This window comes from Cenococcum geophilum (genome assembly GCF_001692895.1).
Source record: "Cenococcum geophilum 1.58 unplaced genomic scaffold K441scaffold_22, whole genome shotgun sequence".
NCBI lineage: Eukaryota > Fungi > Ascomycota > Dothideomycetes > Gloniales > Gloniaceae > Cenococcum > Cenococcum geophilum.
The window spans coordinates 280,698-307,499 of record NW_027137580.1 but is presented as its reverse complement, the minus strand read 5'-3'; the positions used below and the strand labels follow the sequence as shown (position 1 = coordinate 307,499).

Sequence of the window (26,802 nt, the reverse complement as noted above, 5' to 3'; positions counted from 1 at the left end):
GGCCCCTCTTGTAGTAATTGCTCTTCTGCAGCTTCAACAACAGGTGGTTGCTCAATCGTCTCAGGAATCTCAAGCAATGGCTCTTGCAGCTGCTCTACTGGCTCGAGCACAACTTCCCTCGCGGCCTCAGGTGGTACCTCCACAGGGAGATCACTCTTCGACTCTAGCTCCTGCTCTTCAGCGATAGTTGGGGTACTTGGCGTAGAAGTTTTCCTCCCCTTCTTACCCTTCTTGCCCTTCCTTTTCGACGATTGGGCAAAGGGCTCGAACGGTTCTTCTTCCTGAGGGGTTTCAGGGATGTCAAAAACTTCTTCGGGTACTGGCTCTAGAGACCTAGTGGCTTCACTTTGAAATTGGCTTGTAGTATCGAAAGATTTGTCACCAAGGGGCTTATACTCCTCAAAGGCAGGAGGACTAGCCGAAGAAGCCTGCTTTCCTTTCTTGCCTTTCTTGCCTTTCATTTTCGCTGTGGGGGCCAAGAAGCTCTCTTCGTCTGCTGGCTCTTTCTTTGGAGTTTCAAGAGTTGCCATAGACTCTTCAGCGAATGTCTCGACAGCAGTGGTTGGCTGTTCACCCGGCAATTCGGTAGCAGTCGGCTCTTCTTTAGAAAGTTCGTGTGTAGTTGTGTGCTCTTCCTTCGGTGGTTCAATGGGAGCAGCAGAATCTTCCCCTGGTACTTCAACAGCAACATCTGGCTCTTCTTTAAGCATTTCAAGATCAGCCGACGGTTCTTCTTTAGGCAACTCTGTGGCAGTAACAGTTGGCTCTTCTTTGAATATTTCGATTGGAGTAGCTGGCTCCTCTTTAGGCAAGTCAATAGCGGCAGGGGACTCTTCCGTTGGCGTTTCGATAGCAGCAGGCGATTCTCCTTTAGGCGCCTCAGTAGTAGCGATATCTGGCTCTTCCTTGAGTGTTTGAATGGGCGTGGTGAGTTTCTCGCGCATTTCGGAAGTAATGACTGGCTCTTCTATTGAGGTCTCTGCAGGGGCTATTGGCTCTTCATGGGACACTTCAATAGTAGTTGGCGGCTCCTTCTTTGGCAACTCAGATACAACCGTAGGTTCCTCCTCTAGCACTTCAGTGGTGACCGTTGGCTCTTCTCGAGATAACTCAGCAGGAGCTGCTGGCTCTTCTCGCGGCAATTCAACAGGAGCCATTAGTTCTTCCACAGCCGCTTCGAGAACAGGAGCCGGTGCTTCTTCAGGCGCATGAACCCCAGTAACTGGTTCTACTACTGTATGCTCTCGAGGAGTCTCGGAAGGTTCAGGTTCGGCCTCTGTGGCAAGTTTCGTATCTGCGAGTTCTCTTTCCACTTCTGGCTCTGGTACAGCCGGAGGGGTGCTAGGAACAGATTCTCGTTTGCCTTTCTTACCCTTCTTTCCCTTCTTACTCTTAGCTTGTGGCATGAAATTATCATTACTCTCTGCGATTGGAGTCTCGGCGGCCGTGTTCGTGAGCGTTTCCGTGGGTGTTTCCGTTGTCATTTCCAGCTCCCTGGGAGGCTGACTTATCGGTGTTTCGCTAGCAAACTCATCAGCTCCAGGAAGGGAAGATTCGCCTCTCTCAGACTCTCCAGTTTCAATTGGTACCTTCTCAAATTCTTCGGCGACAGGCGGTGTTGCTGCGGCGGAAGCTTGCTTCGACTTCTTGCCTTTCTTGCCCCTTTTGACCTTCTTGCTTGCCGACGGCGCCCACTCATCTTCTTGAGCATCCTCAACTTGTGTTTCAGGGGTCGTATGTATTTCCATTTCTTGTTCTACTGCATGGGCGGTCTCCTGAGACTCGGTTTCTAGGGTCCGCTCCTCAGTGGGAGGCTCTGAAATAACTAGCGTCTCTGTTTCGGGCTGCTCGGTAATTGAAACAGGAGCCATAGGCTCAGATTCTGGCTCGGGGATCACTGTGATAGGTGTCTCAAGAATAGGAGATTCATGTTCGCTAATATCTTTCGTAAGTATCAAAGACGCGATAGCAGATGAATCCGCTTCTGGCTTTTCTTGCGGAACAGCTTCTCCTTTTAATGGCTCGGTTTCAGCGATTTTCTCCTTCACGGATGGTCTTATGAATTCCTGGGCTTCTGCAAGGATAGGCGCAGGTTCAGTGGTAAGTAGTTCCACTTCATGTTCCTCTTGTGGAGGAATATCTTGCTCCAGAGTTTCTAGTTCGGCTGCTCGCTTCTCCTCAACAGGTGGTTCAGTGGGTTCTGCTGAGACGGTCGGTGGCTTGGTAGTAAGGGGCTGTGTCTCATGCTCTGACGGAATAATCTCTTGCTTTAGGGCATCCACCTCACACACCGTTGTCTCCTCCATAGAAGGTTCTGTGGATTTCGGTTTATCTGTAGAGGCGGGCACTAGTTCAGTAGTGGCTAATTCTGGCTCTACTTTTGCTACGCGCGATGAAGTGATTTCTCGTGCTAAGGGTTCGACTTCAGCCATCGGTGTTTCGTCGGCTGTTGGCCCTGCGGATTCAAGGGCTTCTGTGAAGGTTTGCGCAGGCTCGACGGCAAGAGGCTCTGCTTCATGCTCTACTCGAGGAATGGCGCCTTGCTCAAGAAATTGTGCTTCCACCGCTGGCTTCTCTTCGGTAAGTGGTTCAGTGGGCTCGATGATAGGCTGCGTGATTTCTATTTCTTTATCACCTGCTGGTTTCTCTAATGAAACCTCTGGTGAAGGAGGTGTTTCCGGCTCCGCTAACTCAGATGTTGGTGTCTGTGCTGCCGATGCCCTCTTTTTCCCTTTCTTGCCTTGTTCTTTCTTGCTGGATGTAGAGACCCATGTATATTCTACTTGTTCAGCTGGCTCGCTCAACGCTGCGGCCTCTGAATCCATGACCGCGGAATTCTCAAGTTCCCTAGAAGCCGGCGCGGCGGCCTCCGGCGTAATCACTTCCGGAACTGGGCTCTCTGGGGCCGATTTCTTGCCTTTACCTTTCTTTCCTTTCCTTTTCGCTAATTTAGAAGGAGCCCATTCTTCCTCTGCGGCTTCTGTAACCTCTGCGGTTTCTGTTGCCTCTGTTGGTTCTGCCACTTCTGCTGGTTGGGTCACTTGAGCTACTTCCGTCGGGGCTAAGGTGACTAGTCCTTCGACGGTGGGGGTTTCGGGAATCTCAGGCACAGGTTGGGGTATCTCGGGCTCAGTTTTCTCAAACTCTGTCGTTTCTGGTACCGGACTTTCTGGAGCTGACTTCTTGCCCTTTCCTTTCCTTCCCTTCTTTTTTGTAGGCGCTGGAAGAGCCCACTCATCCTCTGCTGTTTCTACTACTTCAGCCACCTCTGCTCGAGCTACTTGGGTTAGCTCTTCAGTAGTGGGAGCTTCCGAATCCTCAAGCACTGGTTCAATTGGATCGAACTTGATCTGGTCGGGCCCAACATTCTCAGGCTCAATTGTTTGTGGCACAATTTTTTCAGGCTCGACTTGCTCAGGCTCAACCGTCTTAGGCTCGATGATCTCCGGCCCAACTGCTTCAGGCTCGGTCTTCTCAAACTCAACCGTCTCTGGTACCGGAGTCTCTGGTGCAGATTTCTTACCCTTGCCCTTCTTTCCCTTCTTTTTAGTAGAGACAGGGGGAGCCCATTCATCATCAGCTGTAGGAGTCGGCTCTGTTGGGGCAACAGTAGTCGGTTCCTCGACGCTTGGGAGTTCCCGATCTTCAGGCATAGGCTTAACAGTTTCTGGAGACGGGCTATCTGGTGCGGATTTTTTCCCTTTGCCCTTCTTTCCATTCTTTGAGACTGAAGGAGCCCATTCATCCTCAACAGACTCAGCGGGTTCGACTAACTCAGCTAGGGTCGCGATTACCGGTTCTTCGATAGCGGGAGTTTCTGGCTGTTTAAGGACAGTTTCGGGCTCGACTGTTTCAGGAGTAGGGCTCTCCGGAGCAGACTTCTTCCCTTTACTCTTCTTTTCCTTTTTCTTTATCGGGAGTGAAGATGCCCATTCATCCTCAGCAGCCTCGGCAGGTTGGGTAAGTTCAGGAGACTCAGTAGGTTCAGCTAGTTCTATTGGGGCTATAGCGCTTGTTTCTTCGATAGCGGAAGCTTGGCGGTCTTTAAGAACGGGTTCGATGGTTTCTGGGGCTGGGCTCTCTGGCATGGACTTCTTTCCCTTCCCTTTCTTTCCTTTTCTCTTGGACGCAGTTGAGGTGGCCCATTCATCTTCAGCGGGCTCCACAGACCCAGCAGGTTCTGTTGAAGTAATGGCTATAAGATCCTCTGGGGAAGCCGTCTCTGCTGTTTCGATTGGTGAGGCCTCAGTTACTGGCTCTCTACCAGTAAGAATCTCCCGGTCTTCAAGTACAGGCTCGACAGTCTCAGGAACTGGGTCCTCTCGCGCAGATTTCTTGCCTTTACCCTTCTTTCCCATTTTCTTAGACGGGGTTGGGAGAGCCCATTCATCCTCAATGGGTTTAGCAGGTTCAAGTGACTCGACAGGCTCGATAGGCGCGACAGACTCGACAAGCTCAACAGGTTGAGCAGACTCGGTAGGCTCGGCAGGTTCAGTGGACTTAGTAGGCTCGGTAAACTCGATGGGCTCGATGGGCTGAACCGGTTCAGCAATTTCGACAGGCTCGGCAGGCTTGGTTGAACCTTCAGCGATAGGATCCTTTGTGATAGTTGTGTCTGCCGGCCCCACTAGTGTAGCTACGGCAACCGGCTCTTCAACGGCTGTTGCTTCCCGACCCACATCTGTAGGCTCAGTGGCTTCTGGAGCTAGAGCCTCTCGGGCTGGACTTTCTGCACGGGGCGTCTCCGGGGCAGACTTCTTGCCTTTACTTTTACCCTTTTTGCTCTTCTTTCTGGTTGGCGGGGCCGATTCACCCTCTAAAGCTGTAGTAGACTCTATTAAGGTAGGAGAAATAGGATTTATATCTGAAACTTCTGTGGGCTCTTCAACTGGAGCTTTTACTGTCAATTCTTCCAGTGGAGCTGGTGCTCCCGCTTCGACAAATGGAGCAACGGTTATTTGTTCTTCAGCAGCAGGAATTTCCCGAGTCTCAGGTATAGATTCAATAGGCTCAGAAACCGAAGGCTCTGGAGCTAGCGCTTCTACAACTGGAGGTTCTAGAGCTTGGCTCTCCGCAGGCGATGTTTGCGAGGTAGACTTCTTGCCTTTGCCGTTCTTGCTCTTTTTCTTAACCAGCGGAACCGGTTCGTCTTCTATTGCTGGGGCAGGCTCTGTGGAAGTTTCAGGAATCGATTCTGCAATTGGAGGTTCTGTTGTCGGCCCTACAGTTGGAGCTAAGGCTGGCGGTCTCTCAGTAGGAGCTTCCCGAATGCCAGAAATGGATTCTGTAGTCCCAGGAGCTGGAGTCTCCGAGGTTGGAGTCTCTAGAACAGAAGTCTCCTGAGTAGAGGTTTCTATAGCTGGTATCTCCAAAGCTGGCATCTCAGAAATGGATTGCCTGTTTTTGCCCTTGCCTTTCTTGCTCTTCTTTCTAGTTGGCGGGGCCCATTCGTCCTCTGCAGCTACGGTAAGCTCTACCGAAGTTTCAGGGATAGCTTCGAGAACTGGAACTTCTGCTGTCGGTTCTACAGTCGGCTCCACGGCTGTCGATTCCACGGGGGTCGGAGCTCCTGTAGTCTCTAATACAAGCTCTGAGCTCTCTGGAACAGGAGTTTCTACGGTTATAGACTCTTGAACCGCGGTTTCAGCAGCCGGGGTTTCAGGAGCAGGTTGCTTGTCTTTACCTTTCTTCCCTTTCTTCCCTTTCGTTTTAGGCGGCGCAGCCCATTCGTCTTCTGCAGCCACAGTAGGCTCTGATGAAGCAGCAAGAATCGGTTCTTCACTGGGAGCTTCTATTATCGGTTCTTCAGCACTGGGAATTTCCCGGCCCTCGGATACGGACTCGATAGGTTCAACTGGAGCCTCTAGCGCTGGAGTCTCCAAGACTGGCGCCTCTAGCGCTGGAGTCTCCAAGACTGGCGCCTCTAGAATTGGCGTCTTCAAAGTTGAACTTTCCGCGGCTGGCGTGTCTGGAGTAGATTTCTTGCCTTTACCTTTGCCTTTCTTGCTCTTCTTCCTGCTTGGTGCAGCCCATTCGTCCTCAACAGGAGCCGTGATCGGCTCAGTACTTGGTTCAGGAAGTGGTTCGTCTCGGGGCGATTCAGTTTGCATTTCGGGAATGGGAATTTCCTCAGCCTCTGCACTCTCCTCAAATGAAGGCTCAGGCTGTTCTTCGTGAGCTGGCGCTTCAGTGACTGGTTTGTCTACAACCGAGGCTTCTGGAGCTGGAACTACAGAGATTGGTTCTTCAGTGGCTTGAACATCTCTGACCTCTAAGAAATCCAAGGGGGCAGATTCAATAGCTGGCTCAGAGACTACAGGTTCTTCGACCTCAAACGGCTGATCGAGTGGGATTTGGGCCTGTACTTCGCGGGCAAGCATTTCTGTGACCTCTGGTAGTTCCTCATGCTTATGTTCATGCTGCGGTTCTGCAATAGGCGCCTTGTCACTATCTAACTGTTCAGTAGTCGGTGGGTAAGCCAATGATTCGGGAGCAGGCAATTCTTTTGTTTCAGATGCAGGTTCCTCCTCTACCATAGGAGTTGGCTCTTTTTCAGTAGTCAGGGCAGGCTCCTCCTTAGCTATAGGAGTTGCTTCCTCGCTGACCTCGAGAACAGGTTGTTCGATCTCAGGCATAGGCTCTTCCTTAAGTTCGGCGGTAGGCTCTTCTGCTGTAGGAGCTGTTTCCTTCGTCACAAGAGCGGGTTCTCGGATGATTTGTGGAATCAGATTTTCCTTTGCCTTAAGATCTGGTTCCTCATTTGATTCAAGGGCAGGCTCTTCGTGTGCCTCAGGAGTAAGTTTCTTGGCTACCTCTAGAGTGGATTCTTCCCCAGCCACAAGAATAGGTTCTTCTTTAATCTCTGGAGGTAAATCTCCCTCCGCTTCAAGAATAGGCCCTTCCGTCATCGTCTGGAGAAGAGTTTCTTGTTCAATCTCGAGCGGGGTCTCTTGTCTTGCTACAAGAAGAGGCTCTTCCATCATCTCAGGGATAATTTCCTTCGTTGCCTCAGGAATCGGCTCCTTCCCTTCAAAAGTGTGTTTATCTTTGACCTCAGGCGCAGCTTCTTGCGCAAGCTCAGGAATAGGCTCTTCCTTCATCTCTGGAGCGATCTCCTTCTGCTGCTCTAGTACAATTTCTTCCTTCGTCTCCGGAGCGAATTTGCCCAGTACTTCAGGAGTGATCATCTCCATCAGAGAAGGTTTTTTCTTAACCTCATCCTTAACTTCAGGAGCAGGCTGCTCCTTAGGAATATCATCTGTCTTCACAGTAGGACCAGGCATCTGCATCATCTCTCGCTTAGGCTGTTCCACGACCATAGGAGCAGGTTCTGCCTTCGCCTCAGCAGCAGTCTTCTCCTTACCCTTACCCTTCTTGCCCTTCTTCTTGCCCCATCCAAGGACGCTCAGTACACTCTCAGCAAGCGACTGTGGCTCCTCTTCAGCTGCAGTCTGCGCCGGCTGTTCTAGTGGTTGTTCTCTTGTCGCTGAGCTCTCAGCAACTATAGGCTCGACTGCAGCCGTCTTCGGGGCTGTCAGCTCCTCCGGAAGAACAGACGCTACTGGTTCAATCATCTCAGACTGCTCTTCAGGCACGCTCAAATCCTTCATCCCATCCTCGATCGGCAGGCCCGCCGAGGCCCTCGTAGCCTCAGGGAGTTCGCCGGACGCAAATTGTGCTTCGAGTAATTCGGTAGAGAGTTGGGGGGTGGGTCGAACTGAATCGAACGCTCCAATGTCACGAGATAATTCGGGAGTCAGGCTTTCGGGAGGCAGCTGGGTGACTTCTTGTGTGACTTCAGGCTCGCTAATTTTGGCTTTCTTGCCCTTTTTCCCTTTCTTCTTGGATTTCTTTGCGGGAGCTGCGAAGGTAGTGTCTTCGGGTTCTTCTTGAGGGACATCAGGGACTAGCTTCTCGGCGACTAGCTCCTCAATTTTAGACGGTTCTGGAAGCTCGTCTACAGGAGGCTGGGACAAGGAGATGGGCTCTTCAGGCTTCGACGGTTCTTGAGGCTCCTCAGTAGGCTGTTCTAAGGCAACGGGTTCTTCGGCTGTTGATGACCCTACAAGCTCGTGTTGAGTAGCTTTGGGTGAAGACAGAGGCTCTTCAACTACTCGCAGTTCTGAAAGCTCTTCATGGACAGCTGGAGGTAAGAAAGCAAATTCTTGAATGCTTCGTGGTTCAACAACCTCTTCCTGAATAGGTTCAGGCGGTGTCATAGGCTCTTCGACGGTCGCTGGCTTTGGAAGCTCTTCCTCGACGGGCTGGTCCAATGTGGTAGATTCTTCAGCTGGAAGTAGCTGTGCAGGTTCTTGAGCAGGTTCGGATAAAGACACAGGCTCTTCAACGCTCCACGGCTCTACGACACCCTCCTTGACAGCTTCAAGTATGGAGACAGGCCCTTCAACCTTGGACGGCTCAAGAATCTCAGCCTCCGTAGCCTCAGGCAAAGAAACAGGTTCTTGACGTTCCTCAGCCTCAGCAAGCTCTACAATAGGCGCTTCTTCCACCGCAGCAACCGGTTCCGACATCTGCATCTCCTCAGCCGGCTCACTAAAGTAATCTTCGCCGTCAGGTAAAGGAACGCTCTCAGGGCGAATCTCCTCGCTGGCCTTGAAACCACTATCATAAGATGCTTGCCGAGATTGAGGTGGCCTCGAGAAAACGCCGCTTCGAGGTAGTGGTGTAGTCGGCGCCGATCCTCCAGCTTCAAGGAAAGGAGTTGACTGGCCCGAATCCTCAGTCTCAGGCGCAGAAGAGGTGAGATCGACGCTGAGGCTCTTGCCCTTCTTTTTCTTCTTCTCGCCCTTTCCTGTCAGTCTTCTAGCCAGGACCATGAACTCCATTTCTAGAGAACTCTCGCGGTCGTGTGTGGTAGGGGTTGCGGGCTTCAATTCGACGGTAGGTAGTGCGGTAGCGGAAGCTGTAGGGGATACTGCGACTTCAGGAAGAGGAACAGGGTTGAGCTGCTCGCGAGTTGGAATCAGTTCAGGGGCAGTTGCAGGCAAAATTTCGATTGTTGGCTTAGTGTCTTTTCGCTTGCCTTTGGACGCTTTGCGGGATAAGGTAGGTGTTGTAGAGGTCTCAGCGCTGAGGATCGGTTCAGAAGAGATAGCAGATTCAACAAGATCGCGCGTTGAGGTTTCCGGGACATCTTCGGCAGTTTCTTGAGTGAGGGGAGATAGGCCTTCACTGAGTTGTTTGTCGCCTTTGGCTGAGGGCAATTGAGGCTCTGGCTCAAGAACTGCACTTGGTTCTGAAACTTCGGTCCCTTCAATCCCAAGGCCGGTAGCAGGCTCTTGCTCCACCACCTCATCCGGCGGTGACTCCAATGTCCCCGACCGACTGCCTCTCCCCTTCTTACCTTGTTGCTTCTTCTTCTTGCTCTTTCCCTTGTCGCGCTTAAAGAGCAGCGGATCCGGCTCCTCGACCTTGGGAGATTCAATAGAGACACCTTTGACGGATTCAGCAGGCACCACACTAGTCATCTCCGCCGGTTCTTCGAAGACCTCCTGCTTCGCACTCAGCTCGAACCAGCCATCCACAGCATCCATGGCATCCTGCTCTCTTATCTGCTGCTGCTCTTCTGCGGACAGCTCCTTCGGCGTGCTTGGTTGAGATGATGAAAGATCCTTGCTCTTCTTCGAGCCTTTCTTACCCTTCTTGCCTTTCTTGGCACTGGAACTTGTGGTGCGGGAGAGTGTAGGTGGTTCGACAGGCCCAGCCACTTCCTGAGGGACCTCTGGTGCAGGTTTGGGCGCAAGATGGAGGTCTTCTTCGTTTGGCTTGCCGCCCATGAAGTCGGAGTCATAACCTTTAGAGAACGCTTCTTGTGTTGCAAGAACAGCAGCGCCGCCGATAAAGACACCGGTCGCTGCGTTCTCAATGTGAAAGTGTGGAGGTTCTGGGTCTTCGTACATTGAAGCCGGTCTGCTCTTGGGTAGCTCAGGGAGATCAGCAAGATCCGGATCCTTTTGCGAAGTGCGAGAAAGAGGTCGCTGTTCTAACAAAAGCGGCTCAGAAGTCGCAACAGAAATTACAGCTTCTGACTCTTCATATACAGACATCGGTCCGCTATGAGGCAACTCAGGAAGGGTCTCAAGATCCAAAATTTTCTGTGAATCGCGAGAAACAGGGCGCTGCCCCAACAATTGTGCTTCAGAAGCTGCAGCTTTTGCCAAAGGCTCAGGCTCATCATACAGGTCGGAGTTTGAACTCCTCGGCGGCTCCGGTGAAGCCACAACCGCAGGCATCTGTTCTTGACCATGCAGCGCAGGAAGCTCAACCCCTCCCCTCTCCTCCACCTCGTCGAGATCAAGCCCCGGAATATCCTCTACTCCGCGCTCCAACGGCGCCGGCGCCTTCGGCGTAGCCTGCTGACTTCCCAGAAAGTCTTCGTCATCAAGCTCCAGCGGTGCATGCATAACAGGACTTGCAAAAGGCTCATCTAACTCTGTGCTGCTCGCATGCGGCGACTCAAGCGCAGACTGATATTCATCCTCCGTCCCGCGCTCGGTGGCTGATTGATAATCCGCATCGGTTCCACGCTCTGAAGGGCTGCGGCTGGAAGGCAGCGAAGGCAGAGTTTCTTCGATTTCAGGCGCTTTGCGGTTGCGTTCGACTAAATAGAGAGGGCGAAATTCAGTGGAGCTTTTGAATTCGGTGGAGGAGGATTTACCGTGACGGGGGCGAGGCGCCGTTAAAGGCGAAGGGGAGGGTGCATATGGCGAGGGTGAGTAATTAGAGTCACGAGATACTCTTGGGGATGGAGGGGGACGGAACCGTAGCGGAACTTTGGTTGTTGAGGCTGCTCGGAGAGCTGAAAGCGGAGAAGAAATTTGTTCGGGAGATTTGTCAAGCCTGGAAGGAGAATTCGTTCGGGAAAGAGGAAGTGGAGGAAGGTCACCAATAAAGCCCACTTGCGACGGCGAAAGAGGTATTCCTGTGAGTCGTGAAAGTAGAGCTCGGCTCTCTTCTATTGGTGTAGCTGGACGATGAGGATCGAGAGCACGGCCCGCTAGCGGAGGAGTAGAAGGGCCACTGGCAGGGAGAGCTGGGAGGGGATATTCCGGGCGATCGCCAGGAATAGCGGTATCATCATCGGTTGTTTGTGATTCGTGTTGCTGACCGAAGTAGTCGGCCTCAGTTACGGGCGGCGGAATAGCTTCCACCGCCCGCTCACCTAAAAAAGACACCTTGCTATCGTCTGCTAGTATCGATTTTTTGGCTAGTAGGTCCCTGCTAGTATCTGTGAGGCTGCGTTCCTTGGAGTTTTTCAGCGATTGTTCATCCTCAAGTCGAGAGACTGGGATTTGAGAAAGTGGGAGATCTACCTTGGTAGTTTGGTGTCGGGTGTCCATACCTGTATCGTCTCTGCTTTCGCGGCCTTTTCGCTTTTCTCTCCTTTCGCCGGATTTGGTTGAGCGAGAATCGTCATCATCGTCGGAGCCGTGGGTTGAGCCGCGGTGTTTCTTTCTTCTGTGCTTTCTGTCCGGGCCATCATAGTCATCTTCAACGCGCGAGTCCCTAGACTTAGATTTACTGGTAGTCTCTGGCAGGCTCTCCGATGATTTGCGACCAAAGAGGCTCCCGAAGAGGCCTCCTGACTTCTTTTCCTTCCCTGGCTTGGGATCTTCATCATATCTTGCGGGAGAAGAGACAACAGACGCATTGTCGTCCAAGATATCACTGTCCCTCTTTGATCGTCGCCTTGACTTGCGATCACGCTCGTAGATATCTCCAGGCTCAGAAGCAGCTGAGGATCGCATGTGTACTTCTGGAGATCCATTCCTCTCACCATCACGTCGCTTGTGCTTCAATCTTCTCCGCTCACCATTCTCATCATAACGGTCTTCCGAAACGACGGATCTTGTATCTTGACCATCGTACTTTTCACTTTCTTTGCGCCTATGATGATTATGTTTCTTACGTTCTCCATCCTCATCATAGCGGTCTTCCGAAACGACGGATCTTGTATCTTGATCATCGTACTTTTCACTTTCTCTGCGCTTATGATGCCGGTGCTTCTTGCGTTCTCCATCCTCATTACGGTCCTCAGAAACGACGGATCTTGTGTCACGATCGTCGTACTTGTCAGTGTCTCTATGCTTATGATGCCTATGCTTCCTATGTTCCCCGTCATCGTCATGACGACCTTCTGAAACGACTGACTGTTTGTCATTGTCGTCATACTTTTCACTATCCCGACGTCTGTGCTTCGAACTCTTCTTGTCCTCGTATGCTTCCGATCGAGCCGTAGAGGGGCGGCGATGCTCTTCATCACGTTCTCGGACAGAATATTCCTCACTTACACTCCTCTCACTACGTCTTTTCGACTTCCAATCTTCGTAGTCATCGACAGCTGGCGCCTTGACATCGTACTGCTCGGGTTCAGCGCGATCGTCCTTTTTTCTCGGCTTCGGTGATTTCGACTTCCTGGATTGATCAACATCTTCCAAAGCCACCTCTCTCGAAAGAACAGTTTCCTTCCTCGACTTCGGAGTCTTTGGCTCCTCAAGATCATCAATGGCACTCTCTGGAAGTGGTACAGCAGCAGCGTAAAATGGGTCGACCACGGGCTGCCTCTGAGCTTCAGGTTTGCCTTCAAGGCCAATATAATCTTCGAAGTCCGCTTCGCTTCTAAGAGGCGATTCAGGAGTTGGCGAGCCGTACTTGCCGCTACTGCGTCTCTTCTCCTTCCTGGGCCTCCTGGCATCCGCCAGTTCTTCGACGTCATCGAATGCAGCACTTGGGATAGTGACAATTAGCTCGCTTAACCGTTGGGAGGTCTCGCGGTTACCGTTTGAGTATGTGCGAGAAGTATCAGGCTGCTTGGATATAAAAGAGTATCCGCTAGCTACGGGATGAGATGTTGTGGGAGAGTAACCACCGCTTGAGCTCGTTGAATCTGAACGCTTGGCGTCTTGATGTTGCGCCGCGGCGGCAGCAGCCACGCTAGAAAATCCACTGGCTGCTGCTGCCGCAGGAATAAAGCTGCCAGTCGACTGGAACGTCCCTATATCAACTCCACCTTGGGATGATTGATTCTTTAGCGCTTGATATTTCTCGAACTCTTCTTCAGGTACAGTAGGTTCGATGTCCCTAATATCACGTTCAATTGCAATGGGTTGTGTCTTCTTGTCCTTCGTACCCTTTGATGAGCTGAATTCCTCAAATTCGGGAGGTGGGATTGAAGGCTCAGAAGCACCAGCAGCGGTCGGGCTGTCATCTCGGTTAGCCTCCCTAGACTTCTTGCCCTTCTTCTTGCCTTTCTTGCTTGTCTTAACCTCAAACTCTTCAGCGGGCGCCTCCTGAGCTACTACAGGCACGACTTCCGGAATGATTTCCTTTTCCATACTCTGTCGTTTAGCCTCTCTCTCAAGTTTCTTCTTTTCCTTATTGCTAAGAGGCTTCTCAAATTCTGGCTCCTGTATTGCTTCCGAGTCCGGCGGTGACTCATCAAACGCACCGGGCATGATATCCTTCTTGGTTGGTTCCGGCTCGTCAACAATCTCGCCCTCAACGAATCCCCCTCGAGTCGGTCTTTCCGAAGCAATGTCCGACACCGTCTCGAAAAATGGGCCTTGGTAGAACGCGCCATGGTGCCTGACATCCTCATCAGGTTCAATTACCACAGGCTCAACCTCTGGAGAATGAGATTCGTAAACGGGCTCATTGTCTACTGTTCTAGAGTTGATGACTTCAGCCTCGGGCGACGAAAACCGAAATTCGTCTACTTTGTAAATAGCTTTCCTTGCGCCTGATTGGGGAGAATCCGGCTCAACCACAATCTCATAGTGTGATTGCTCTGGCTCATTTATCTTCGAATCCCGGTCGGAGATGTACGTTTCACGATAAGAGTCAGACGTTTCTACCTCATAATGAATGGTCTGGTCCTCGCCCCAAGATACCCTTGAACTTGAAGGTCTTCGGATTGCATCCTCTTCTTCTCTTGATTTATCTTGTTGATCTTGTGGGACAATAGCGGGAGAAGGAGGCATAGACGGAGCCCTCACGGAGCCGGCTCTGCTACCAGGAGGTGTCGGTTGAATAAGATTGAGGATCGGAATAGGTCTCATCAATGAAGAGCCGAGTGTTCCTTTCCCTAAATCGAACGAATAACTAGGAGGATAGGGAGGGGCCCTAGGCCCACCCAGGATATCGAAATCATGCGCTTGGTAGACCTGAATATCAGTGCCCTCATTAGGATCAATTCTCGGTGATTGGGCTGCAGAGTTGTCACGAAGCTCAGACGGAGCAAAGAACTCCGCTTGCGATACAGGTGCCTCGTTGTAGCGGTCTTCAAAATCTTCAAATACTTTCGATGCTGCTTTTTGTGCAATCTCGGCTTCGCGGGTCTTTCGGTCCTTCTTGAACAAATTTGGATCGAAGATATCCTCGTCGTCAAGATCATCAACGACTTTGGTAGGCTCCACGTGGCGTACTGAAGGAGGTTCCACTGTCCGCACTTCAGGAGGCTTAACTATCCGTGCTGCGGGAGACTCCACTGTCCGTACCGCAGGAGTTTCATTATGGTGCTCATTGATTGCAGAAGTAACGATAGCTGCTGCAGCCGCTGCAGCCGCAGCACCAGCAACACCAGCAGCGGAAGGCTTCCAAGAATTAGGCTGAACAACAACTTGCTCACGCTCTTTGAGCTCCTGCTCTCGACGGAAGATTTCCCGGTCAAGATCTTCCTTTCGTTGACGCTCAAGGGCTTCCCGCTCCCGACGGATACGATCTTCCTCGTACTGGCGTTGTAAGCGCTCGCGCTCAAGTCTCGCGACTTCACGTTCTTTCTGCAAGCGCTCCGCTTCTTGGCGGACAGCTATTTCGCGCCTTGCAGCTTCACGGACAGCATTTTCCCGCTCAAGTCGAATACGTTCTGCTTTTTGCTCAATATCAGCCTTTCTCTGGGCCTCAAGCTGAGCGTCACGAGCGCGCCGTTCCGCTTCTTCGGCCTCTTGCTTGTCACGGGCGCGTCGTTCAGCCCGCTCGCGTTGGCGTTCCTCTCTCTGCTTCGCTTCGAGGAGCTCCAAGCGCTCAGTTTCTTTCCGACGAGCCTCCTCATCTTCTCGTCGCTGGCGTTCGCGTCGACGAATTTCTTCGTCCTTGCGGGTTTGCGCCTCCTGACGCTCGCGATCTTCCTTCTTGGCCTGATCCTGGCTTTGTTGCTTGGTGAGGTCGAAGCGAACATTACTCATAGGAGAGCTTTGGCGCCGCTGATGGCGAGAAGCCATTGATGCGGCGACGGCACCTGCTGCAACTCCAGCAGCAACACCAATGGCGGTGTCCCGCCTCATGGAGCTCAATGTTGGCGAAGAATTACCGCGGCGTGGGGGCATACGTGGAGGGCGCTCTTCAAAGGATGATGAAAAACCTTGCTCCGGTGATTCAACTAGCCCTGGCTGGAAGGATGTAGATTGAAGCGGAATTTGGGGAGAAGTATTAGCAAAGACCGAAGGACCAATAGGAGCAACGTAGCTCGATTGAATTGGCTGTTTCGAGGTATATAGTGTCCCTGGTACCGTCTGTTTCGGTTGCGGGTGCTGTAGGCTAATGTTTTCAGGCCTGGTGATCTGGATTGATTGGGATTGGCTAGAAGTAGACTCCGTACGTCTGACAGCATCGTAGCTATTTGGGTCGCCCGGGGTAGGCATAGCATGGACAGACTGCAACGTTGGAACGCTGCTTACGCTACTGCTCATGGCGCTCTCATTACGACCCAGACTATTGCCTATTACTGCTGCACCAGCCATCCCAGCTATGGTAGGGCCGATAAGAGATCCGGAGCTGGCAGTTGGACTTGGAGCTTTCTTTTTCTTCTTCGTTCCCCACCGCCAGCCCCATTTGCTGGTACCGGATGATTCAGAGAGGAGAGACTCTTGACTCCTTCTCTTATCCGAAAAGTTGAAGTCTCCGAATGCTAAACCTGAGATGATACCTGAAGATTCAGAGGCGTTATCCTCTGCTGCAGACTCCCATCCGTCTTCTTCATCACTGGATGAGTGGGACGAGTGGTCAGGGAGATAAATTTGGTGTTTCCCTTTCCCCTTGCCTTTCGATTCCCGGACAGCAACCAGCTCGGATTTAGACTTGCCATGCTTTGAGCGACTTTGTGCAACACTAATAGCAGCTGCAGTAGTGGTGAGGCCGACAAGCGTAGCTTTAAGATCTTCGTCAGAATCTTGACGCTTTTTGCTCTTACGCTTCCTAACATAACCATACCCGAAGGCAAGTTCAGAGTTAGATGACGAAGAAGACCCATTCCCGAGGTTGAAGAACCCCTTCCGCTTCTTGGTGTGGACCTTCTTACGCTTTTCCGGTGCCTTCGAAAAGAATCCACCGAACATGCCACCACTTTGTGGACGCTCGGTTCGTGATATGTCAACAATGGAGGATGAGGAGAGTGAACTACGAGAGCTTCGATAAGACTTCGTTTGTCCGCGTTCGTGATCGCTACTTCGTTTACGGTGACGAACATGTTCTCTCTGTGGTGAATTCGATCGGCTACGGTGCTTCTTGCGGGAATGACTAACTGCAGCTGCGCCGGCCGCGGCTCCCAACGCTGCGCCAACAAGGGCACCTTTATGATCCCTTCGTGGCGAGGCAGACCGTGAACGGTGACGGACAATTTTGTACGTTTTCCCTTCTCGAGTGATTCCGGTTTCTACGCGATCACTAGAGTCCGTCCTACGTCGTACTTCAATGGCTTGAGAGGTATGGCGCTTGGGGGATCGGCTTCGGCTATTACCTGCAAGCGAAGTCCTTGAGCGAGCTTCTGGCCCAGACTTTACGCTGTAAGTATCATCAAAGTCGTTCTTCTGTTTCCACAGAGCTTTGCCGACCTTCGCAATACTGTATCCAGTAATTCCGGTGGCAATCAATGAGGCTTTCCCTTTCCCCTTACGTCTGCTTTCACTATCCGAGGGATAATACCGAGACTCCTTGTTGATTCTACTCGGACGAAGCTCGCTAGATGGTCTTCGTGAGTAATTGTGTTTGCGAGGTGCATCCGCAGGTGTAGTACGAGGATCAAAGCATTCTCGGCAGACTCCGATATATTCGGTATACTCCTCCATCCTTCGTACATCCTCGTAGTCCTTCCACCAGTCCACGAGTTTGCTGACGGGGCCTCGGTGCTGATGTCTTGTGCCCAATGTAGCCATACCTCCTGACATATACGGTCCAGCAGATGGAGATGGGCCACCGTATTGCTGTGAACTTCCTGGAAATTCCCCGGGCATCGAGGATGAATGCTGATTAGATCCATGGTGATGAAGACCATATGCTCCGGCCGCCAGCCCAGCAGCCCCCGCTGCATATAGTGGGAGGTTAGAGTGAGAGGATTCGGAGTGCTTACCTGGTCTTGGGGGCTTGATGGGGGCTGGCGGGCCATAGAGGTCGTCCGCATGACTTCCATCCGTAGCAGCGAGAGAAAGTGATGAGGCACCAACAGGCACGTTGGAGCCCTGCTGGTAGAGCGAAACACTGGTGTTCTGAGCTCCATTAACCTGAGTCGAGGATTGATGACTCTCAGACTCGTGGCCTAGCGCATATCCGAGAGCTGCTCCACCAGCAAGAGCAGCACCTGTAGACATTTTGCTTGGCTTACTTGGTTTGCTGGAACTACTAGGTTTTGATGAATGTGGGCGGGGAGGTTTTGGAGGGCCCGGTGAACTATCGAAACTACCAGGCATGCCTGGTCGGGGAGGTTTTGAAGCAGATGGCTGGCCTGATAATGGGCCTTGTGGAGTGTTGCTGGCTGAGCCAAAATAATCTGCTGCAGATCCATTTCCGGTCTCGGCGGGAGGGTTGGCAACTGCAGAGGCGGCCATCAAGTGCGGGGTATCTGCAGGTATTATCACGGAAGGTTTCTGTGGGCGCACGCCAGGCTGGTGCTGAACTGACTGTCCTTGGTCACCGTAGTAATCAGCTGCAGCACCAAAACCTCCTCCTGGGCTGAGTGCCGGTCGATATGGAGCGGCGAATTGTGTGGGATTTTGCCCTGGAAACTGTTCGGACACATGAGCCGACATAGGCGAGTGTGATTGCGAGATAGGCGGGAGGCCTCCGGACATCATTGGTGCTCCAGATTGACCAGGGAACTGGGAGAAGCCAGGAGTGGTAACCTGGGCATTGAATAGGCCACCAGGAGCCTGGGTCAAGTCGCCGGGGGCTCTTTCGGTGACAATACGATCCTGAAGATAGCTGTCCTGGGAGCCACTCCCGCGCTCAGAGCGGCTCTTCTTTCTTGATTTCTCTCCCCTATCTCTTTTCTCACGATTCTTGCTGTCTCGATCTCCGCTTCGGGAGCGGTCTCTTCTATCACGTTTGAGATCGCGGCTGGTGGAATGATCTCTGCGGCGTTCAGAATGTTGGCCGTCTTCCTGGTAACGGGAATCGTTACTAGTTCTAGACCGATGTCTATGATGAGACCTGGTCTCGTACTGGGGATATTCTTGCGGACGAGAAGGCTCCTGAGCAGTCGCGTACGACGATGCGACTGAGCTTGGTGTTGGTGGAGGATAAGAGTTTCTCGATGAAGGCGGAGCAGCACGGGGGTCACTGCGAGTGGGCCTTCTGGTGGATGATGAGGATACGATGGACTCGGCGCGTGGGCGCGTGCTTGTCGATTCAGTCTTTCGGCGCTCGTCTTTCGAAGAGCTCTCGCTCTTTCCCTTGAATACATTCCACATGATTTAATGATGATAGTGGGTATGATTCGCGTGTTCAGATGTTCTCGTTTGTGCTTGTGGAACTGAAGCTGAAAAATTATCGTCGATCGCAAAAGTCGGGGGATGCAGTAGCAACAACACGGCAGGGTATCCGGGGAGGCAAAGTCGTCACGTCGTCAATCGTCATATGGTACAATTAGAAAATAAGTTCGCTCGCTATGCGAAATCACAAAACCAGCTCCACTTGGTGATGAAACATGCTGGGGATGAGTGTGGTGATGGGTGCTGGGCAGCGTGGGAGAGCTTCGTCGGCATCGACAAGATCGCCACCAGCCTCCCAGCCAAGAACCAGCACGGTCGAATCAAAAGCGAGAAGAGCCCAAAAGCTGCAACCACTATGCGCCCATGTCGCCATCACCGCGAAACAGCCCTGTGTGGCAAAGGAGGCATCGTAGCGTCCAGTGACTCGGCTATCACCATGTAAACAAACAGCGCAAGGACGCCACTAAATAACTTTCATTTTAATCCATGGACAGCTACTTGATATCTTAAGTCACTAGCTTTAGCTCAACCACGCGTCCAGAGCAACACACCAGCTGAAAACATGGCCTAGATAGATCTACCCGGGTTGTCTTTGCGCTATCTACCAATACCGAGAGTAATTGCCCAAACCAATGAACTCTAAATGCCGCTTTTCCCAGCACTCAGCGCCACTGCGCCGAACGCCACCGCTGCCCAGACAAGAGACCGCCAAACTATCCATGCAATGTCCTAATATCCTGCAGGCCTTGAAGACATGAGGGACTGCCTCAGTATCATAATCTGTGCCCGATGATCCGGCGGTAATGCATCAATTTGCTGCTGCGTCATTTGCATCACAGTTCTTATGAGATCATCCCTGCTCATTTGGGGTGCCTGCGGTTGCGGTATTGGAGGAGGCGGATACTGCTGCGCAGCGACCGGCGGTGTTGGAACATGCGGCGGCGGATATCCAGGAAAGGTTTGTGGTATCTGCGTAACAGCTGGCTGTGGTTGCGGTTGCGGTTGCGGTTGCGGTTGCGGTGGTGGTAGCGGTGGAGGAGCTGCTGCCTGCTCAATAATTGAAGAGAGTACGCTAGTATCGACGAGATTGAGCAGGAGAAGAGATTGGAAAATAGCATATGATAGTTGCGGTGCTTGCTTAAGCAGATCCGTCGCCTTCTGTGGATCCGACATGACCAAGCCCTTCATCTGTGAAAGTATGTCGAGCAACTGTGGGGCAGGCAGCGTGGACAGCGTGCGCGATATAGCATCTGGACAGGTGAGATTAGGTGGCAGGTCAACGCCCGGTGGGAGAGGAGGTAGTATGCTTGAATGTGGAGGTTGCGCCGGTTCTTGTCCATTTGTAGGCTGTGGAGTGTATCCTGCTGGTGCCGCATCGCCAGCTCCATTGTCGTTCGACCAGTCCACCCGCAGTTTCCGCCCCATAACTTCGTAATCGTTGAGGTTCCTCACTGCTGAAGCAGCTGCGTCAGCGTCTGAGAATTCCGCAAAGCCAAAGCCTTTCGGCCGTCCTGTGTCTTTGTCGTAAACGAGTCTGAAGTTGACAACCTGCCCAACTCGGCTGAGAGTGTCGATGATGAGCTCTTCCGTGCCACCTATATCGATTGTCAGGACGTGAGCCTCAAGTGTTTCTCTGTAATTGTTTCGCTTACCATAGGGTATGTTCCCGATGAAGACCACTTTTCCTGCTTTGTCCGCGGGAGGCATTGTAGAGGTAGGGAAGTTGTCAGCTTTTGGAGCGCGGCCGGATGACTAATATAAGGTGAGGAGATAGGTTTCAGAACGAAACTAGCAGGCCACAGGAATATTATGGTGAATGTGGAATCGCAGGTGCTGTATGTACGGTCGCGTGCAGTGAACGAAAGACAAGAGCTTCACTCAAGCATATGGTCCGTGCGCATGTGTTTCAAAGAGTTCACGAGTGGTGCCCCCAGACATTTTTACGCCCATTTCACTTATTCGCAACTAATGGTTGTATTATTTGATTTGTATTAGGTGGGCATCTTGCAGTGCGTACGATGTATCTTATTAACATCCGCACATTGATGAGCCTGCTTTCCCCAACTATCAGAGCTTGCTTGAGCAACACACGTCTCCTTTGCTTCCAATCTTTGCCTCTGTTGATGGTTGCTGTGAAACTAACACGCTCTTATTGAAGTTTTGTTCTGATGGCGGCACATCCAGCGCAGGGTTCTTGTCAAAGAAATTGACCGGCTTCATATGCACCTTCAAGATTTCGCAAGGCATAACTGGGAAGTCCTCCACACGTGGGATGTGGTTGATGCCAAATTGGACAAAGACAACAACATCCTCATCCTTAACATTTTCTTCCCTGTCTGCCCATGCCCGCACGCCGGTTCCGCCGCGAGATTGATTAGTATACCTCCCACCAGCGTAGAGCTCGTCATCTTTGTATTTGACAACATATATGTTATGATCAGAGAACTCGGCACGCTTGTAATTAAAGCTGTTTTTGTCCGAAAGTATCTTTTGGAAGCCTGGAGCTTGAATCTTGTATGCCACCGGCTTACCATTAACGGGATTGCGCACTGCTGCGTTCTGAATCTTGAATTCACGGTTCTTGTCGAAGTCGATATCATAACCACCGGATTTCTCGATGACTGTTTCTTCCACGTAATATCCAGTGCCATGAGGGTTGAAGTCGGACCGTGGCATGGGATGAGCTTCATCATAAGCCACTCTGTTCTTGTATCCTTCAATCATGGGATCCACACGGAGAGAGAAAATGTGTTGGTGGTGAACGGCTAATACACCCGGGTGGACAACAGTGCCAAAAGGCACCTCAACGCCGTCATCCACGGGCTGGGTGCTGAGAATACCGGTTGCCCGGACCTCGTAATCAACTTCTCCGGCTTGATTGAAGATAAAAGCCAGGATATATTCGTAGTTCGACACGGTGATGATTGACTGGAGTACCAGTTCTCTTGAGCGCACTACTACTGCTCTTCCTGTCCTATAGTTCATATGTTTCCATCCGATTCCAGCATCCTGTTCGTGTATGCACACAACGTTATCCATTGGTGTCACCCCGCCTTTGTCATCAGAGAGGACAGCATCGAGATAGTAAATTGAACCTAAGCAATCACACCCAAGCTTGAGGTTGTTAGCCATGATTCCTGCACCGGCATCACCAAGATCAAATGCGGATTTCTTATGGTAAGGATGCCGGGGATCCGCATAAGGGATGTTCATATCTGACAAGGATAACCGGTAAAATAGACTCCGGTCATCGTAACGAACCTATTAAATGGTTAATTGAATCCCCAGTAGGCACTTTCGAACGCGCTACTTACATCATAGAGAACCATGCCTTCCCTCTGATTGAAGCCAACTCTAAAGTGCCATTTTTGCCACGCTAGAACACTCGAAGTTCCTTCTTGGGTAACTTTGAAGCTCGGTCCTTCGGGTTGGGTAACGTTCAGTGGTTTAAGATCTGTCCGTAACTTCTGGTGTTCTGGTATGTACTCATTTGGTGGTCTGATTTGATAGGGTTCGATCTCCTTTACTGTGTTGTCCGCACCTGTTGGGAGCATATCTATACGGATTACCTTCATTGATTCAGTGCTGACGACAGGTGAAATAGGAAGCGGCAGGGCATAATGGTTTGAATCGGCTTCGGAAGGGTTCATTGGATCCCTTAGGTAGAGGAAGCATTGGTACATGCGATCGTCGTCATTTACGCCATCCGAACCTGGCAAACTGGGTTAGAAATATCATAATTGAATAGCGACACGAGTCTTTACCGTATATCCAAGGATCACTGATCACTACGGTGCCCTCTGGAAGCTTCAATTTGGCGAGTTCGGCTTTGGCTCCTTCATCCTCCAAAGCTGCTTTTTCAACTGCCACTATTTCCATACCATCTCCATTAGCGTGGAAATTGGATCCCAGGAGTACATTGCGCTGGACTCTGCCTGCTGAGAGGTCTACAACTGCCTCGTGGAACTTATTCTAATTCCCATAACTGATCAGCTTCGATATTTCCACTAGAAAAGTCACGCTAATACATACGGTGTTACGAATATAATAATTCACGAAAGCTCTCCTGCTAATTCTTGGAAGCGGTCTGCCACAGTGCTCTGCTTCGAGGTAGGTGATAACCTCAGCTTTCGGAGGCTCTTCAAGAGTGATGACCTTGAAGTGAAGATCAGTATGTGCTGGCCATCTGCGTTTAACGAGAGTAGCAGCAGTGGTTATTTCCAAAGCTGCAAGTGGCGCAAGAGGATGGGAGGCGGTCTGCTTGGTGGTGAAGGCCGCAGGTGTGGTGTTAATTGATTCGGTAGACATGTTGGAGGATGAGGGGAGAATGGGAGGTGGCTGGGGGAAGCTACCAAGTTAAAAACATGAAGGAGGGTTGAGGGAGGCCTGAAGGCGATATGTACCGGAGGGTTTTGTTGATTGGGGTGAGAAGCGGTCCAGAGGCAGCGATAAGCAGGCGGAGCTAGCTTTCCCCCTGTGAAGATACACAATCCTGGTGTCTGGGTCACCCTTTCAATGGTCAATCGCTGATCGAACTTTACACATCGGTACCCTTCAAGCCGCATCCGACTGCCGCATAGGGACTGGCAAACATCCCGGCCTTACTCCGTATGTGGGACAGGAGTCACAACAATCACATCCGCGGCGCGCGCTTGGGAGCGTCGATAACTCCTTGTGCCCCTCTTATGCCCCGCAACCCGAGATTACCCAGACGCTAGCGCCAAATGGGCAAGTGCAGGCGGGCGTGGGATTGAGGAGCTTTGTAGCCTCCGCGTCTGACTGCTGTGGGATGATTCTAGATGCTGGGAGTGTGAATATCGTGAGCTTTAGCACTGAATCAAGTTCTGTATCCAACCAACCAATTGCTTCCTACATTCCCGCTTTGGTCTCTAATCTCACAACTTGTTCCATTTGCCGATCTCAGAACATGCCATCGGTTTGGCGTATCATTGCCCAGTTGGAGGCTCCTTCACACCATCTAAGGTCTTAGCCACCCATACGAAACAGCCACCCACTCGAGACAATTTACCGATCACGCAATTCAAACCCTTCTCAATCAAATACCCTTTCAAAGAAAGTTCTGAAGGAACGACTAATAAATTATAGTGTATTTATAATAGGGTAGATTTGCAGTTGGCCTTAAGGTCGATTTTGATGTTAATTCGATTTTGATTTTCATAAGAGTCCGTGCGCGCGCTCAAGAGGGCGCAGGGGGCAGTAATTGTCTCGAGTGGGTGGCTGTCTCATATGGGTGGCTAAGACGTTACTGATGTCACCATTGAGCACTTCCGTTGCGAAGCTACGTGGATATTGTTCAATTGCGGATGGCATTTGGAAAATCCGCGACTGACTCGTGGAATCTGCAGGGCAATGCAGGGAGTAAACGCCTTTGTCTTCGCATCCCAACCGCAGTACACACATCAACGCCATCACACTTGGCCAGAGACTGAATAAGGGAAAGCGGGAGGGATCATCAACGTCAGTCGTGGTCAACAAAGCGTGCTCCACAGAAACCCCAGGCGCAATTCTTCAACGATCTACATACGCTTTCTCAACAAATAATTGAGCGCACATTTACTTCTTATACAAAAGTCAGCAGATGTATTCAACCTAATCACCACTAATTATACACATTCCTGGTCAGCTAGTGTGATGAGACTCCCGCAACCGACTGATGGAGATATTGTACTACAACGTTTGATAATCTAATTCTCAGCAAATTCTCAGCAAAATTATCTGATAAAAAAGCATGGCGCACAGCATTTTACGAGGAAGGTCGTTTTTTGGTGACTTGTGTTTCCACAAATGTGTTAGGGCGCCAAGCTTTTGCAATATTTTTGCATACGCGAAATGACCACGCAACCTCGACATACTCGCGTAGGACTATCCGCCAGATAAGTTTAAGAACTCTCCACAGCCCTGGAAGTGTATCCATCCGAAAACAGTGTGCTAGAATGAATTACAGGCCTAAAGCGGTCTGACGTCTTCCTACTCTTTCAGGCGCCGAAATCTCTTTAGCACTCTCAAAATGACGAAGAACTGGGCGGTTGTAGAGGAAGAGATTCGGGAACTTGCTGGAGTCCAGAAGAAAGAAGTAGAAGAAATCAAACGTATAATGAAAAACCGGGGGTTTGACGCTTGGTGCGTACTCGATTTCTTTACATTCAACGTACGATTCTATTCGGGACTCGCTAACGACTAACATGGCTGTATAGTACAAGTTCTTATCGCAAGAAGCTGAAAGAATGGGGGCTCCTGAAACGCGCACAGAAGTAGGTTATTTCAACCTCATGTGTTACTCATCCTATCTCATAGAAACAACCACAACTATCTTCAGCTGTAACTAACCCGCCAAAGAAATCCACCAACTGAACTAAGTTCAGAAGATATTCTCTCCCACATGCATTCCTTGGTTCGCAAAGACAACGTTGACGATACCAGAGAGCTATTGGGGTGGATTTCTGATGGAATACTACCCGATACATCAATCTTTAATATTTTGAATACGCCTATGTACAATCACCCTGCTCCCTTTGCTGAAAGTGGCTATCTGTTCCATGTTGCGGCATCGTATGCGTCGCCAGAAATAATCCGAATGCTGGTTGAATATGGAGCTGAAATCAACGCTACTCCTAGTTCTCTCAGTTACACGCCCTTAGCTGAAGCAGTCTGTTCCAATAAACCACACAACGTACAGGCTCTGTTGGAACTAGGCGCTGATGTGAACAAAAGATCATACAGTCGCTTGGGGGAAATTACCCCTTTGCATCAGGCCGTCTTATCCAGTCAGTCACAGCAATTATACTCTCCCCATATTTTTCGATTACTTCTGGAGCATGGTGCCGATATTGATGCTGTGACGTTTGGCCATCCAGCCTTAACAGCATTACATATTGCCATCGATCCTAGAGCGGACTGGTCATCCTTCACTCATTTACAACAAGATCATACCGTGAAACTTATCAAAAATCTTCTCGAACACGGTGCAAATACTAAGCTACTGCGGGCTCCTGATGACTCAGGCATGTTTGCGGGGTTTCTGAGGCCATTCCAATCAAACCTTTTCTGGTACCGTCACATGTTTCGGACAGAAAGAACCTGTCTCAAGCATTTTGTTGAGTCAGGCGCAGACCTAAGCTTGCCCTTCAAATCAAAAACTTGCGGGGAGTCTGATACGAAAGAAGTGGCACTGCTCCATGAGATACTTTTCCACACACCTGGGTCAGGGTTGGCTATGTTATTCATTCAGCGTGCGGACTGCCGGCCCGGAGGTAACGGGGAGAAAATATTGCACACACTTCTGAACCCTTGTGTAGATCGGCGCATAGCTCATTCTGATCCATCCATGGCGGACGTGATAAAGGCTACTCTTAAGAGAGGAGCGGATCCCAATCTTGCCAATGATGAAGGCGACACCCCTTTCATTAGTTTGATCCTCCACTCGAAGGAATCTGAAATTGTTGCAAACATGAGAGCATTGCTGTCACATCCGGAAACGAATCCGATGTGTAACGAACAAGCAACATCTCTCATATTCAAACGCCTTGCGCTTCTCCATCAATCATTTCGACCAGAGACCTTTTTTGAGTTGACAGACATGATTCTGTCCAGATGTAATGGTGAGGACGAGGGCGGTGTGGATTGGTTGAAACCTTTTTTCCCAATCACATCTGAATATGACCAACACGATCCCGAATCTGAATTAGACCTCCCAGACACGACTGCGCAAAACCTTCCATCACACGTTTGGCAAACGTTCAAAGTCGCGCGATTCAGCTTGTCCGGAAGAATGTTTCTCGACCATGCCATTACAAAGCCACCTTCTCGAGCCGACCTAGTTGAGATATCAAAAGTCCTCAAGCTTCGAAAGACGTACAAATTACCCGAATACGCGCTTCCTCAAAAGTGGATGGAAATGCTGCTAGATATGGTAACAGATGCAAGCGAAGCCTAGCGCTACGCTGCTTGAATAAAGCAGTTCTTTCTCCTCGATCGGGATTAAGTTTTTGCTTCTCTAATGAGTACTTGAAGAGCTCTTTCATAGCTTACAACTGCCTGAGCTATGTTAGCATTTGAACCCTAT

General features: G+C 50.9%; 4 protein-coding genes across 4 annotated transcripts; 1 reads left to right on the top strand and 3 right to left on the bottom strand.

Annotated features, from left to right (window-relative positions):
• Positions 1 to 5,923: 5,923 nt before the first annotated feature.
• Positions 5,924 to 6,832, bottom strand: K441DRAFT_636545 (uncharacterized protein; the record flags this gene model as incomplete). The annotated part of the gene is made up of 2 exons (XM_067646480.1): positions 6,449 to 6,832; positions 5,924 to 6,193 (listed from the first exon to the last, which is right to left on the bottom strand). Coding segments are annotated over exons 1-2 (456 nt in total), but the record flags the coding sequence as incomplete, so codon positions are not given.
• A 12,616-nt stretch (positions 6,833 to 19,448) lies between these two features.
• On the bottom strand, positions 19,449 to 20,426 carry K441DRAFT_561793 (uncharacterized protein; the record flags this gene model as incomplete). The annotated part of the gene is made up of 2 exons (XM_067643544.1): positions 19,449 to 20,314; positions 20,372 to 20,426. The coding sequence occupies 2 exons, from the start codon at positions 20,424 to 20,426 to the stop codon at positions 19,449 to 19,451; spliced, it is 921 nt and encodes a 306-aa protein (XP_067503772.1).
• Positions 20,427 to 20,786: 360 nt separating this feature from the next.
• K441DRAFT_561377 (uncharacterized protein) lies at positions 20,787 to 23,027 on the bottom strand (the record flags this gene model as incomplete). Its single annotated transcript, XM_067643532.1, has 4 exons — positions 20,787 to 21,980; positions 22,034 to 22,431; positions 22,484 to 22,691; positions 22,752 to 23,027. 4 exons carry the CDS (start codon positions 23,025 to 23,027, stop codon positions 20,787 to 20,789), a joined length of 2,076 nt encoding a protein of 691 aa, XP_067503771.1.
• Positions 23,028 to 24,747: 1,720 nt separating this feature from the next.
• On the top strand, positions 24,748 to 26,673 carry K441DRAFT_677495 (ankyrin; the record flags this gene model as incomplete). Its single annotated transcript, XM_067651075.1, has 3 exons — positions 24,748 to 24,860; positions 24,935 to 24,991; positions 25,077 to 26,673. 3 exons carry the CDS (start codon positions 24,748 to 24,750, stop codon positions 26,671 to 26,673), a joined length of 1,767 nt encoding a protein of 588 aa, XP_067503770.1.
• Between the last annotated feature and the right edge of the window lie 129 nt (positions 26,674 to 26,802).